The 14020-nt window shown below is 41.3% G+C and overlaps 1 protein-coding gene across 1 annotated transcript; it reads right to left on the bottom strand.

The window, feature by feature from the left end:
• Positions 1-290: 290 nt before the first annotated feature.
• Positions 291-11053, bottom strand: LOC121623412 (threonine synthase-like 2). Its single transcript, XM_041960686.1, has 9 exons — positions 11002-11053; positions 6634-6865; positions 6088-6282; positions 4163-4315; positions 3833-4072; positions 2719-2867; positions 1629-1754; positions 1369-1523; positions 291-742 (listed from the first exon to the last, which is right to left on the bottom strand). The coding sequence occupies exons 2-9, from the start codon at positions 6854-6856 to the stop codon at positions 517-519; spliced, it is 1467 nt and encodes a 488-aa protein (XP_041816620.1). The 5' UTR covers positions 6857-6865; positions 11002-11053; the 3' UTR covers positions 291-516.
• Between the last annotated feature and the right edge of the window lie 2967 nt (positions 11054-14020).

The following is a 14020-nucleotide window of genomic DNA, read 5'->3' on the forward strand; positions in this document are numbered from 1 at the left end:
ATGTAGGGATATAAACCTTTTTGTTCTGGCACACTCATTGCAAACATAGCTACACAAACATCTGCAGTATTCCTGAAGGGTAAAACTCAGTTACAGAAGTTTTTGAGACGTATGCGTCACATTTGTACTGAGACAATCCAACATGTTTTAAATTTAAAACTTTATTGTTTCTCAGTTAAACTCATAGAAAACTACTTCATTGTATTCTTTCACATGCATTTACATTTGTGTGAAAAGTTGTGAAAGGTTTAACATTGCAAATAGTTGATGAGTTGGTTTGTGGTGTTTGACATCACTGAACAAATACAAAGGCAAGTCGTATGACACTTCAGACCAAAGTTCAGCAAAGAGGCAACAGGAGGCCTTTCACATCAACATCATTTACTACCTTCAGATAAGGGAGTGCATAGATCAAGGGCAGACTGCCAGAGTCACCTGACCTTACCTATATAGATTCCATCTCCAGTCAGAATGTGAGTAAAATGCTATCTTACAGTTTACTAACATCTTTCATAATCAGATGTAGTAAGTTGCTCTGTTTTTCCTGACTGAACTCACAGACTGGATTGTCTCTCTCAGTTTGTCTTCCCAGTCTTTGCACCAGTTCAGGCTCCGCTCCAGGTTCTGGTAACGGGTGCCCAATTTGTCCAACGCCAGCACCGCCTCAGGTAGATCAAAGGTCAGCCCAGCCCTCTGCACTGCTGCCTGAAACTTGGCTGGAGATGCTGTTGCAACGTAACACCTGCAATAACAGTTTTAGTTATTACTTAGAAAACAGGATAAAAGCCTTGCCACAATCAGGCAAGTAAAGAGCAATTTTGTCATAATAAGGAGTTAGTGCATCTTGTCTCTGCCCAACAAATGAAGATTCAGAATTCATACATTTTAACTCATATTGACAACTGTGCCAGAACCAGAATTGATTAAGGAAGTTCTTAGAGTTCTCTATATTTTCATTTTTTTACTTTATTGATCCCAATTTTTACTTTATTGACACACATTCATAGCAGAGGATGGTTTCGATCCATCGACCTCTGGGTTATGGGACCAGCACGCTTCCGCTGCACCACTCTGCTATGTGCATGGCAACTGACCATTGGATATGAAACCAAAGACATGTTTGGAGTTACAGTAAGTGCTGAGGGAACTGTCAGATCCTCTGGCAGGTTATATTGTTAAAGCAGGTTTACACTTAAAAGGTGGTTCCAGTTTATTTGAGTTGATTTGGGTCTTAGTTGCACTGTTTTTTCATTTTTTTCAGTTATAACATTGCAGTCACCAAAACAATCACCAAGCTCTGAGACATTACTAAAATTAGTTCTAAGCACAAGCGGTCAGATAATAAATACATGACTGCATATGTGTGACCTGTTCATCCCGGGATGGGGGGGACAGTGGTAGTGATGCCATACAGCCACAGCTGTGTGTGGACACAGCACATACTGGTTTTCCTCCCAGCATCTCCTCATGGTCTCCAGGATCCCATCATCAGTCACTGTGCCAGTCGATAAACCTTGTGACAACTAGAAGTAAAACAGAGGGAAACCTCAAAAAAGTATCTGGGTAGTAGATTTGGGGTGTGGTCTTACTAGACATGTGCAGGATAAGCATGTGTGAAAGATTGGTACCAGTCTGCGGTGGTTTTCGGCCAGAGAGTGTCTATGTGATTGTTGAAACTCCTCCATCATGGTCTTCACTGAAGCTCCGTCTTTGCCCAGCAGCAGCCAGAACACTCGCTCCATGTTGTACGGGTCCTACAGGCCAAAAAACAAGCAGTGACAAATCTTCACGCACGGCCAAGCGTGTCAATTTAACTGCTAATTTGTTATGGCTTTACATGCATGGTGGACATTTAAATTAGTGACTTCATATGGGTGGAAATGTGCATGGATGGGCCGGTCATTCTGTCCCAGAGTTTGGTCCAGAAAAAGATATCTTAACAACCACAGACCATAAAACTTGGTATGGAAATTCCATTGTCCCCAGAGGATGGTTTTGAGTGGCCCCTGGCCTTTCATCTAGTGCCACTGCCGACCTTTTGAGATCTATGGGACATACTTACTGGTAGTGCGTTACCACCGCCAGAAGTACACACTGTGTAGTGTACCGAGACCACAGATGTTACAACTCATGTAAGTTTGTCACTTTCACTTGAGCATCAGTGATGCACCTTTCAGAACAAACGTTTTTGTTCCCAGAAATAGCCAGGTCCCAAATAGCTAAATAGTCTGGTCCCACACTGTTAGCACATCTCACGTTTGCTATTAAGTTTTTTATTTGCTTTTTTCTTTTGTATTTGCTAGAAAATGAACACGTCAGCTTGTTTGGATGAGCGATTCAGGAAAGCTACGATGCTGGAGGCCAAGCAATCAGCATGTTCTGAACACGTTTTCAACGGCCACTCCTCTAGTATGAAATAAACTAATCCCTTCTGCATCTGAAGAGCATTATCCAATGTCTTCTTACATGTCTTTCTGTATGATTAAGCTAAAAATAGCTAAATCAATGTGTGACTGTGCTATTATTGTATAGTGAATGGAGAACCTTTAGGTTTGGTAAGCTGGACGTTAGACACAAAATGTATTCAAAATGGGTACAAAAAAAACACTATTAAGCCATGTGTGGATGAACACTGCCATGATCTAATCAAAAATCTCTCATCTCTATCAGTCTAATTGATATGAGCAGTTGTAACTACTTGCTGTGTGACTGTGCTACCTGGATGTCTATAGCAGGGGCCAGAGTTTGTGTGACATCAGCTGCCATGGAAAAGTCACCAGTGGTTACCGCCCTGTGCACTATGTCATTAGAGTTCACCATGGCAACCAGCTTCAGGGGCAAGCCCATCTGCTTTACAATGAAGCCAGCTGAGACAGACAGACAGAGTGAGAGACAGGGAAGTCAACACATGTTTTCAAAGGTTATGATACTTTTGAAAAAAAAAATGATACATTTGTTACCAAAAGGAACAAAATAAGCAAGTAACAAATAAATTACAGTAAAGAAATGCTCAAAATGTTTGAGGTCATTCAGAAACACTGTCTCCATTCCATAGTACGCCCACCACAGAGTACTAACACCTTAGTCACAACTCCTTATCAAATAAATGTAACTGGCTCTAATCGGTTTTTCATGATGTATTTATGTTAACAATACATCATTATCAGATCAATTCAACTCTAAAACACTGATATTAGTTTTGGCTAATTTTTAACAAATCTAAGTATATATATAAGATATGTATATCTAATTCTTTAGCAAGTAGAATCACAACATATTTGCTAATTTAAGTTTCTCAGATATGAAGATTTAAAAAAAAAATGATTTTTTTGGACCATTGATCAGGCAACAGGCAAGAGTAAGGCTTTCATTTGAGCTTTATTTGGCATACGTTTTCATTATCACATCTTATCAAATAAAAATGTAAATTCCTAAATGAAAAAGAATTTAATTCATCAGAAGTCAGATTTTTGAAAAAGCACCAAACCAAAAAAGTATGCCTGTAGATTTAAAAGGTGGCTCTGGGTCTGTAGTTGGCTCCTTTGGAGGACCTGGTAAGTCATGGCACAAAAACGTACCATCTTCTGTGTCGTACTATCACCACCTCGAAAATGTGTGTTCCCACAGTGTTCCCAAGACCATGTAATCATATCATGCATTCCCAAAGTAGTGAACCTCGCTCCATCCTCGTTTGTGAACGACTGAGTCTTTCCAGGATGCCCCTTTCATACCCAATCACGATACTATCACCTGTTACCAATCAATCAATCATAATTACCTGTGGAATGTTAAACAATTAAAATTAATCCAACACCAGCAGTAATCAACTCACCTGCAATGTTACCTGCCCCTCCAGTGGGAACCACCACCTCCAGCTCAGGCAGGTCTCCGTCAGCCTTGGCCTGCTCCATACCACTGAGCTCCAGGTAAACATAGATAAAGTGGGCAAGCTGGATCATGACTCTAGACCAGTTGACAGAGTTGAGACTCATGAGGCCGTGAGACCTGACGAGTTCCTGGTCTGCAAACAGGCGGCGCAGAGGCTGGTCTATGTCATCTGAGCTGCCGTCCGCTACAGAGGTGAAAACACTCAATTTGACTATGAACATTTTTATATGAATAAAATTATGGGCACTAGTCCCTGAAGCTTCTTTAGGGTCACCTGCAAACACATGGATGTTATCCTCCAGGCAGGTGATCATGTGTTTCTCTTGGACTGGAGTAATGCGTCCACGGGGGTAAACCACCACCACATCCAACCCACTGAGACCTTTGGCACTCTGAATGGCCGAGCCACCTGTGTCTCCTGATGTACCTGGAGAGGAAAACCACAAGTGGACTGATTCAGACTCAAGTTTGAGCAATTACAAAGTTTGAGCAATTACAAAAAATTACAACGTTCTCTAGGGCAAGACAAAAACTGGCTGGATCACAAGACAATCTGGCACAGGACAAAAGGAAGACGCTGACTATATATACATGAGGTAACAATGAAAAGGTGGAAACAATCAGGGCGGGGCAGACAATCAGAGGGTCAAGGGTCTGAAACGGGAGGAGAGCTAGGGTTCACAATAAAACAGGAAGTGCATAACAAGACATGATGCCAGTGAACAAAACACATTAACACACACAACGAGAAATGATAGTGCCCCCCCCCATGACTTACCAGGTCCTCCAAAGGAGCCAACTACAGACCCAGAGCCACCTTTTAAATCTACAGGCATACTTTTTTGGTTTGGTGCTCGGAAAAAAGATTTTGGGTTTGGGATTTTTAAGTACAATGAATTCCTGCATTATTATTGGGCATTTTTCTCTGCATTTTTCAAAAATCTGACTTCTGATGAATTAAATTCTTTTTCATTTAGGAATTTACATTTTTATTTGATAAAATGTGATAATGAAAACGTATGCCAAATAAAGCTCAAATGAAAGCCTTACTCTTGCCTGTTGCCTGATCAATGGTCCAAAAAAATCTGTTTTTTTTTTTAAATCTTCATATCTGAGAAACTTAAATTAGCAAATATGTTGTGATTCTACATTCAGAGTGCCAAAGGTCTCAGTGGGTCCAGCAGCAGGGTGCTGCTTCTTAAAATCTGTAATTTAAGTCTTGTCGACAATGTAACCGGCTGGGACCCATGACCTTTCCTGGGTTTTTGTTTCTGAGTTTTTTGAGAACAGAGAATTTATCCTTAGCGTCTTTTGTTAGTACTTTTGATCATCCAAGCAGCTTTTTGTTCTACATTGTATTTTTGAGAGCCTTTTGTTATTAAGTACAGCCTTGAGCGTTTTTCCCCACCTTGGTGTTAAGAGTCGTGCATTTGAGTCCAGAACCTTGTGCCTGAGCGCTCCTGATAGCATTAAATGATAAGGCACCATCTTATCTTAAAGGGCTCATAGTACCCTATTACCCCAGTAGAACATTGCGATCCCAGAATGCAGGCTTACTGGTGGTTCCTAAAGTCTCTAAAACCAGAATGGGAGCCAGAGCCTTTAGTTATCAAGCTCCTCTCCTGTGGAACCATCTTCCAGTCACTGTCTGGGAGACAGACACCCTCTCTACATTTAAGAGCTGGCTCAAAACTTTCCTTTTTGATACAGCTTACATTTAGGGCTGGCTCAGGCTTGCCTTGGACCAGCCCCTGGCTATGCTGACATAGAATTAGGTTTCTGCCTCCTAAAAGGAAGTTTTTCCTCGCCACTGTCGCCAAGTGCTCGCTCATGAGGGAATTGTTGAGTCTCTGTAGATAAAGAGTTTGGTCTGTACCAGCTCTATATGGAAAGCGTCCTGAGACAACTTCTGTGTTGATTTGGCGCTATAGAAATAAAATTGAACTGAATTGAATAAACCTTGCACAGTTATTTTAGTGAAAGTATCACCAGAGTTACAGTGAGACTCCCAGCTGTTATTGCAAGAGGGGTCATGGCTCACACAAATGAAGACCTTTGTAAAGACAACTCAGCTCTATTAAACCACACATATTTATGTCAGATAATTCCCTTTACCTCTTTATGTTGGAGACCAGATGAAAAAGCTGCAAAAAAAAAGTTCCTTAGTTTTATCACGTCATTTCAGATTTTAGCTCTTACCTACAACAACAGTAGCTCTGTGGTCCTCTTTTCGCAGGAAGTAGTTGAGGAAGCGCACAGTGCAGGTCATAGCCAGGTCCTTAAAGGCCAGTGTGTCTCCATGGAAGAGCTCCAGGACTGACAGACCCTCCTTCAGCCTGGCGATTCTTACCACCTCTGGCACTGAGAAACCAGACAGGGCCTCATCCACTAGGACTGGGACAGAGAAAAGGGATGAAGAGGAAAAATCATGTTTTGGTGTCTGCAGCTCTGTTGTAATAGAAAGGTTTTCAAGGTTTTTAAAAGAATTTCTTGATTTCTTGTTTAAAAAGTCTTCTTTTATTCATCTTGTGTCTGCCATAAGTTAACTTTCAATCTAAAAGGACCACACTTGTGTTTCTTAAACTTTTACTGTGAGTCTTCAGTCATTTTAAATATGTGTACTTTACACTCGTACAGGGCAGTTTGAAATGCAGTTCACATATTTTCCTTTCATTTATTTCCTTGAGGTGGAAACCTAACATGCCTTAACATCAAATGATAGCAGTGAATATTACGCCAGCTCACCCTCCAGGTCCTCTCTGGGGATCAGCTGAGTGGGGATGAACAGTGAGGCAACTTCCACCACCAGATTGGTGTAGGGTAGCCCCCTCCAGCCCCTCAGGGTCTCTGGGCTGAGCTCAGGCACACTCTCCGGCATGAACATGCCCCCATCAGGAGCGTAACCTGAAAACAGCACATCCCGGAAATCCCATCCATGGACTCCACCCCGAGTACTACAGTACTGCATCGCAGAAACCTGTGAATGGAGACGAGAGCCTTATACACATACAATCTCCATACTCTGTTCTCCCTCAGCCTGTAACCTCTCCAATATCCACATCTTTTATACATACACCTCTTAACATACTTGTGTAGATAATAATAATAATAATAATATCAGTGTCAGCGATTGGGGTCACAGGGGAACAAAGACTGAACCCAAATGCAGACAAGAGGAATAGCTGGTGAAAAGATGACACAAAAGGTAACTCTTCAACATAAAACAGGAAGTGACAAACGGACCATGACAATCAGTTCTTTACTTTTAAGATTTGCTCAGCTTTATTGTCTTTGTTCTTCACAGTTGTCTATTTGTGTGTGAGTACACAATGACAACAAGCAATGACAACAATTCCACTGTACGTATACAGATACTTGGCCGATAATTTCCCAAAGTACATTTTTAACAAACCCCACGACACAAGTAAATGCATGAAACAGACCATTTTAACGATGACTTTAATCTGAGATCTGAGTACAGTATCTGAATTTTTGAGGCAAATGTTTAAATAGTTTCTAATAGTGCAAACCCCGGTGTCAGCCTGGCCGAGGACCTTCGTTGTGTGTCATTCAGCAGGTGTCTCCCCTCATTTCTTGTCATCTCTCTGCTATCATCTCTCTAATAAGGCATTAAATTACTCAGAAAAAAACACATAAATGTTGCATCACAAATCTGCTCTTTGAAGGGTTAGGCCAAGACAATCAATGGTGCAGAAAGGTATAGCTGCCACAAAAGACCCAGGTTCACTAAACTGGTATTTGTAATTTGAATCAGTGATATTTTATTAGAGAAATCAAAGCAGGGTTAGGGTTAGGGGGTCATTTTGTAACCATGAGCCCTCTGTTAAAATGTAGTCTGCAGAGCTTCAATAACCTGATGCTTATTCAAATTAAAGTTGTATTTCATCAAATTACCACAGACTACACAAATAATAACTGGTTGCACTGGACTTAGTGGGACCATGACGGTAACTGGGGACATACACACTGCACCGAGGGCAATAGGTGGGGGGGTCAGTAGGCAGTGGGGGATGTAACTAAGTACATTTACTCAAGTACTGTATTTGTGCTTCACTTTAATAATTTCATTTTATGCAACTCCCTTCTACTCCACTACATTTCATTTACAGCTTTATCTACTAGTTATATTTGAGTGGTTTATGGTGAGCCTGTAAGCATTTACTTGTTTTGGGCTTGTGACACCATATGCAAAAGCAGTGTCTGCTGCTTCTTGTCACATCTCAGTCTATGAGTTGTTAGCAGTTCCACCAAAAATACATTAAGGTGCGACCACTAGACAAAACTACCCAGCTGTACAAAGCACTAAAAACCACTGGTGTTCCACCTTCAGCACTTGCACATTGATGAACGAGTATTAACAATGTCACATATAGTCACCAGGGACATCTTACTACACAACCACTACTTTCACTTTTGATATTCTAAGTACACTTTGCCTGTGATACTTCTACAAACAATAACTTTTTGTCTAGGGGGCTAAAAGGCTAATCAGGCCATTAGAGCATTTACACAGAAAACAGCTGCCTGCTGGAAACAACACTGATGAGAGCACTACCACTAAACCGAAACAATGAGCTGAAAGACACTAAATCCCCCTGCTGCTAATTCATGATCACGAAAAATATTGAATAGAGCAGCTTTATGTAATTTACAGCTCAATGTCTCTAAGCAAAAATGTGTAGGTAAGAGTGTGTTTGTGGGATGTTAATTACTTGGGGAACACGGAATGCTGCTGTCTATTTAGTTTGTCTGTCTGTGTGTTGAACAGGTGTGAGAATCTGAATTCAAAGGGGTAAAGTGCAGGAAATGTAGATAAAGGCTAATACAGATTGCTTTGTCCTCAGAGCTGTTGACAGTGAGCAGCCACAGTGAACTGTGCCACAGAGTAGCTCTGCTCTGTTTCATAAATTCCAAAAGTGTATAAATGCAGAACTTATAGTTCAGCCATTAGATAGTCACTGTCAACAGTCACAACTCAAAACATAAACAGTTACATTTTCATTCTAGTCGAGCCTATGACTTCTGACAGCTATCATAGTCAGCAGACTGTATGTAATCCTGTTATTATACCACACAGCATGCACAACACTCACCACTCTGCAGTAAGATGATTTAAACTGCTCTTTCCTCTTCAATTTCTTTCAAAGAAACAAATTCATCATTCACTTACACTAAATACTCAACACCTGCAGATGGCTTGGTTCCCAGTCTCCCTGCTCCCTGCTGCACTTTCTACACTGAGACAGGTGATTGTCATGCCCTCCACCTCGGGCTCCGCCTAGTGGAGCATTCATCACTCTATTCCAGCCTACTCTGATGGGCTGGAGACACACCTGGTCCTGATTCTGGAGTAACTGATTGCAGCTGCGGCGACGAGTGGCCTGTTCATCATTCTCCCCTCTATTTAAGAAGCCTGCTGACCACGACTCGACGCCGGATCGTAAAAGCTCATCAGTTAGTCTGTCTGTTGGTAGTAATCATAGATTATCTTGCTGAAAAGGAATACGCTCTAACTCTGGTTTTTGTGCTCTAGATTCCCTCCTCGCTGCCTGGTCTCATCTGCCATGCTGCAACCTGTTCTGCTGCATTTCCTGGCTCCATTTCCACATCATCCACCTCCACCCTCTGCCATCCAGGAACCCTCAAGCCCTGCGTCCAGCCTGTACTCTTCGGCCCCCACCTATTACCCCTTGGTATTGTGTTCAGTTCTTGGCTCGTCCAGCCAATAAACCTAGGTTAGGTATTTTCTATTAGTGTTTATAGTGTTTTGGTTATTGTTGTACAAAGTACTTCTCATTAGTTATCCCTCCATATTGTTTTCCCCACTAGACCGTTAGAGGTCTGTGTTGGTTTTCAGTTGTTGTAATTTTCGGTTTAGTATTGTCTTTTCCCGTTAGAGGGCGCTAGTAGTTTGTGTCCATTAGTTTTCCTATGCCCTGTCTGCATAGCGTTTTCTGTTATAAATAAAACTCATTATTTGCCAAACCTGCGTCTGCCGTGTCTGTGTCTGCACCTGAGCCTCTGAACCCCGAAACGTGACAGTGATCTATTGAAAAGCTGTTCACGGTCACAAGGACTTTGGAACACACGTCCAAAGTAAGACATAATGTAGACCGAGCAGGTTCCTCTGGAGAAATAAACCCAGACGGGACCCCATCCTGAAGGGGTTTATTTCTCCATACGAACCTGCTCACTGTACATTATTCCTTGTTTGTGGAGGACAAAACACAAAACTCTGTCTCCAGCTACTGGGATATCCCGTCACTTCTCCACATTTGACATGATTACGCTAAATAACTGTAAAGAAATCAGTTATCCTGCCTGCAGGCCTGCGCACAGTGAGAGGTGGTAGCTACGCAACGTATTGTCACTGTAAAGGTACTGTATTTCAACTGGTAGAAAGGGCTAAATGAGCTATAATCTTTAAAATATAACCATTATGAATGAAATCAAGACAGTTGAAGACGTAAATAACCTTACAGTCACAAGGTAGATGCTCCAATCATTTTTTGGAAAGTGGAAAACTGTGTGTTACTGTTTGTATTGCCGCTTTAAAGATATTTAAACTTTATACTTTATGCCTATTGCGTACATGCAAAACAATGCACAGTCATTAGGCTGATTGCAAAAGAGGCCATTTACTTATTTAACCTGGGCTGTAACCCATCCGAAAATCACTGTAGTTTCCAATTATACAGGAGACAAACCAAACACCAAACCAAACATCGGGTATATGATTGCCTATAATCACAAAAAGAGTCATGCCTGATAACGCTATAAACTGCAAACACTTCTGTGGTGACAGTTGTGATTATTCTGTTACAAGAAACGTTTCACGACGACGTATTTTTGCTTTAACCACTGACATAAATGACTGATCTAGAAAAAAGCGGCTATGGGCGGAGGAGTCTCAAATTCTAACGGGCTCAGGCAAATCACTTGTGGGCTGATTCGGACAACTTCGAGCCTCTTCTGCGACTCATTACCCCTCTGAAAAATCAAACGGCTACACGGCCTCTTCTGGTCAGAGAAAGAATGCTACGATATCACTGATCGTTTAGTTGTTCTTATTTTTAACAGTGCTTAGCTTACCTCAGATGATCAGCTGCACGGGACTCTGACCTGCTCTGCCATTGGTTCAAAGGGTTGAGGGCGGGACTTGAGTTCCGTTTATCGCAACAAATAATATACTCGGCCACACGCGCCTACATGCACGCGCCACTCCAAGACTGACAAGATGGATTCTCGCGTGATCTCGTGAATCCCGCTGGCCCACAAACTGTCCACACAGCGCGTCTTTCTGGAAACTTGGTATTTCATCCGGGGCGGTAGCTTACGTCCTCGTCAAAGAGTGTTGTGTTCCTGGCGCGTGCTCTCGTCAGCTTTAATTAGGCAGTGTTGTCACTGGATAAGCTCGTAAAACCGCAAAATGAGACGTTTATTAAGCCAACCTTTGCCCTAATACCAGGATTGCATTTACAGGAGACCGCACGCTTTTGTTTTTTTTCTTTTTTGTTTTTTTTTGTGTTATCATTGATTCACAAAGTTACACTTATATTGTTGCTCCTTGTACTACTGGTACAGCTGCACCAGGGACCAGACCTCCCTGCAGATTTTAAGACTTTTACCTGACTGTTGATAAATTCTCAAATGAATCATTTTTAGGTATGATAGATGAGGGATGTATTGTTGCTTAGCAAGAATGTCTGAGTTTGTAGTGTGAGCTTACTGGATAAACTCAACCACTGACTTCGGGGACAAGGAAGACAGGGCGGGCTTCAGGTGGGGACAGGAGAGGCATGAAGTGGGAGAGAAGCAGGATGGACGTCAGGTATCACAACCTGGCTCTTTAAACTAGAAGAACATTTTTTTAATTAAACTAAATTTAACATGTATGTCAGTTCATTAGTAATGTTTGTAAGTATGGGTGTGTGTGTCTGTGTGTATGTGTAAATGTAAGATGAGACAAAAATATAAATAACCAAAGCATAAACAAACCCAGCTGTCAATCAGGAGAGGGAGAGTGAATGTTATGAGCTCTATTTATAACGGAGCATTCACACCAATTCAGGTGTTGATGCATCTCATGATGAGCCACTTCCTAAATTCCAGACAACCAATCAGAGTTCAGGTCAGAGGCCATGAGGCCATCACACTGGACATCAAATGTAGCTGCAAGCCGCCCTGTGTGTTCAACTGAAGGAAGCAGCTCAGTGGGCTGAAATGAAAGTGGCTTCACAAAGGTGAGCACAGTCACTTCAGCTAGTTTAAACTTTGTTTAAACAAGGAGTGAGACTAATCACACACAGCTGTGATATGACCACAAAGCTTGCAGCATTTCAAACAATCAAAGTTCTACCATTTGTCCCCCCTTCATCAGATTTGAAAAACCTGGTGGGAATGTTCAGGAGGTAGTACAGGTTGTCTCCAGTGAGTTGAAGCAGGATTATTCAAATGCATCTTGAGGTATGAGGAAATATGAAATAGGCCACGCCCATTGGGCCAATCAATGATTCAGATTTTGGTTAATACTTGACCCCAGAGCATGTTCCCTTTGGGTTGGGCTCAAAATGCTTTAGTGAGTCTATTCCAAATTCAGCTTGAAGATGTATTTGATGGTACTTGATGTACCAAGATTTAAAATGACTGGACAAATTGTTAATGAGTATGGCCATTTTTCTACTAACCCCGCCCCTTGTGAAGTTTATGGGTTGATGTCGGCAATGTTTTTCAACCAGTCTCGCTCATTTATAATAGCAATATGTCTTTCAGTCCTGCAATCCTGTGTACCCATTTGGTTGTTGAAGAAGTCAAAATTCAATAAATTCTATTCATATTACTGATCTCCAAAAAATTCAAAATAGCAGAAAATCCATCATGGTGGACTTTTATGGTTAAAGAGACTTTTTTGTAGAACACACTGAGCTAGACCAAGTAAGTCTATCTGCAGCCGCAGAGTAGCTACAGGACACAGCTGCTACCCGTAGGAGAAGATCTCAGGGGTGTTTGTCATGTTGTCTGCTAGACTGCATCAAGACCCTTCTCCTATTTCAAGTCAGTCAGACTTACTGTACGTGTGACGGGTGTGGCGTTCCTAAACATTTCTGGCCTTCAGTACATCTGTTCGACTGGGCTCACGTTTCTTGGGAAGCACTTCCACATCATTTCCAGTTATTGGACCTGGCTTCATGTTTCTAGCTCATTCCAGTTTATGGCTATTTGAGCCATTGTGGCAGACAAATAAAAGCAGCCTATTTGGAGCTTGAATCCTAATAAACCCACAATAGCGTCAATTGTTCTTTTGGTGCTTGAACCCTAGTTATGATATTATTTTAATGATTATGTAGATATATTTATACACAATTTAATTCAAGTTATCCCAGTATGTTTTATGTGGCATTTTTTTCAAACATCAATAAAAACAGCTAAGAAAGGAGTATTTCCTCTCAGTCATAATTGGCTTCATTACACCACTTTCACAAAGAAAGATGTTTGATTCATACCATCATTCATTTTAATGCACATCTGCAAAACATGTAAAAACATATACAAGTCTTAACACTGGAGACATTACAAAAATGTGCTTACAAAATTGGAACCATGCAAATAAATGACATAAAACATACACTGAACATCACCTCCCACCCACACACACCCACACATACACACACACACAAAGCCATCAGGATAGAAATAAATACACATTAAAAAGAGGACCATGTGAATATGCGGATGCCATCAATTAGTAACAGTCCCTTGAAAGCCTTCACTGCAACACATAATAAAAAGACTTTCAAATGCAAAGTGTCTTTTTGTTTTGGTCTTTGAATGCTTGCTCTTTTTTGGATGATAATAAGTGGATGGATGTAGATATCTATCTTAAGTACACTTGAAATAGTTGATGTTTAGGACTACCTTTTCTCAGGCAATGTCAAGAGGAAAATGTCTTATTTGTGACAGTAAGGGTTTTATCTGTCCCCCTCTCTTACTGACATTAGGTCTATCTCACTGCATTGTACGGGTGTAGGACAGCCCAAACCGAGGGGTCCTTCAAGAGCGCATCAAGTTCAGAAAATGTAATAATTTTACATAGAGTTGTATGGACTTGTTT

The sequence above is a fragment of the Chelmon rostratus genome, chromosome 19 (assembly GCF_017976325.1).
Source record: "Chelmon rostratus isolate fCheRos1 chromosome 19, fCheRos1.pri, whole genome shotgun sequence".
NCBI lineage: Eukaryota > Metazoa > Chordata > Actinopteri > Chaetodontiformes > Chaetodontidae > Chelmon > Chelmon rostratus.

Excerpts from the sequence above, each read along its gene's own strand:
- LOC121623412 (XM_041960686.1), bottom strand. The coding sequence starts at position 6,856 with ATGCAGTACTGTAGTACTCGGGGTGGAGTCCATGGATGGGATTTCCGG. Across the intron at positions 6,283-6,633 it reads CCCCAGAGAGGACCTGGAGG|TCCTAGTGGATGAGGCCCTG; the intron begins GTGAGCTGGCGT and ends TCTCTGTCCCAG. Across the intron at positions 2,868-3,832 it reads AGGGGCAGGTAACATTGCAG|CTGGCTTCATTGTAAAGCAG; the intron begins GTGAGTTGATTA and ends TGTCTGTCTCAG.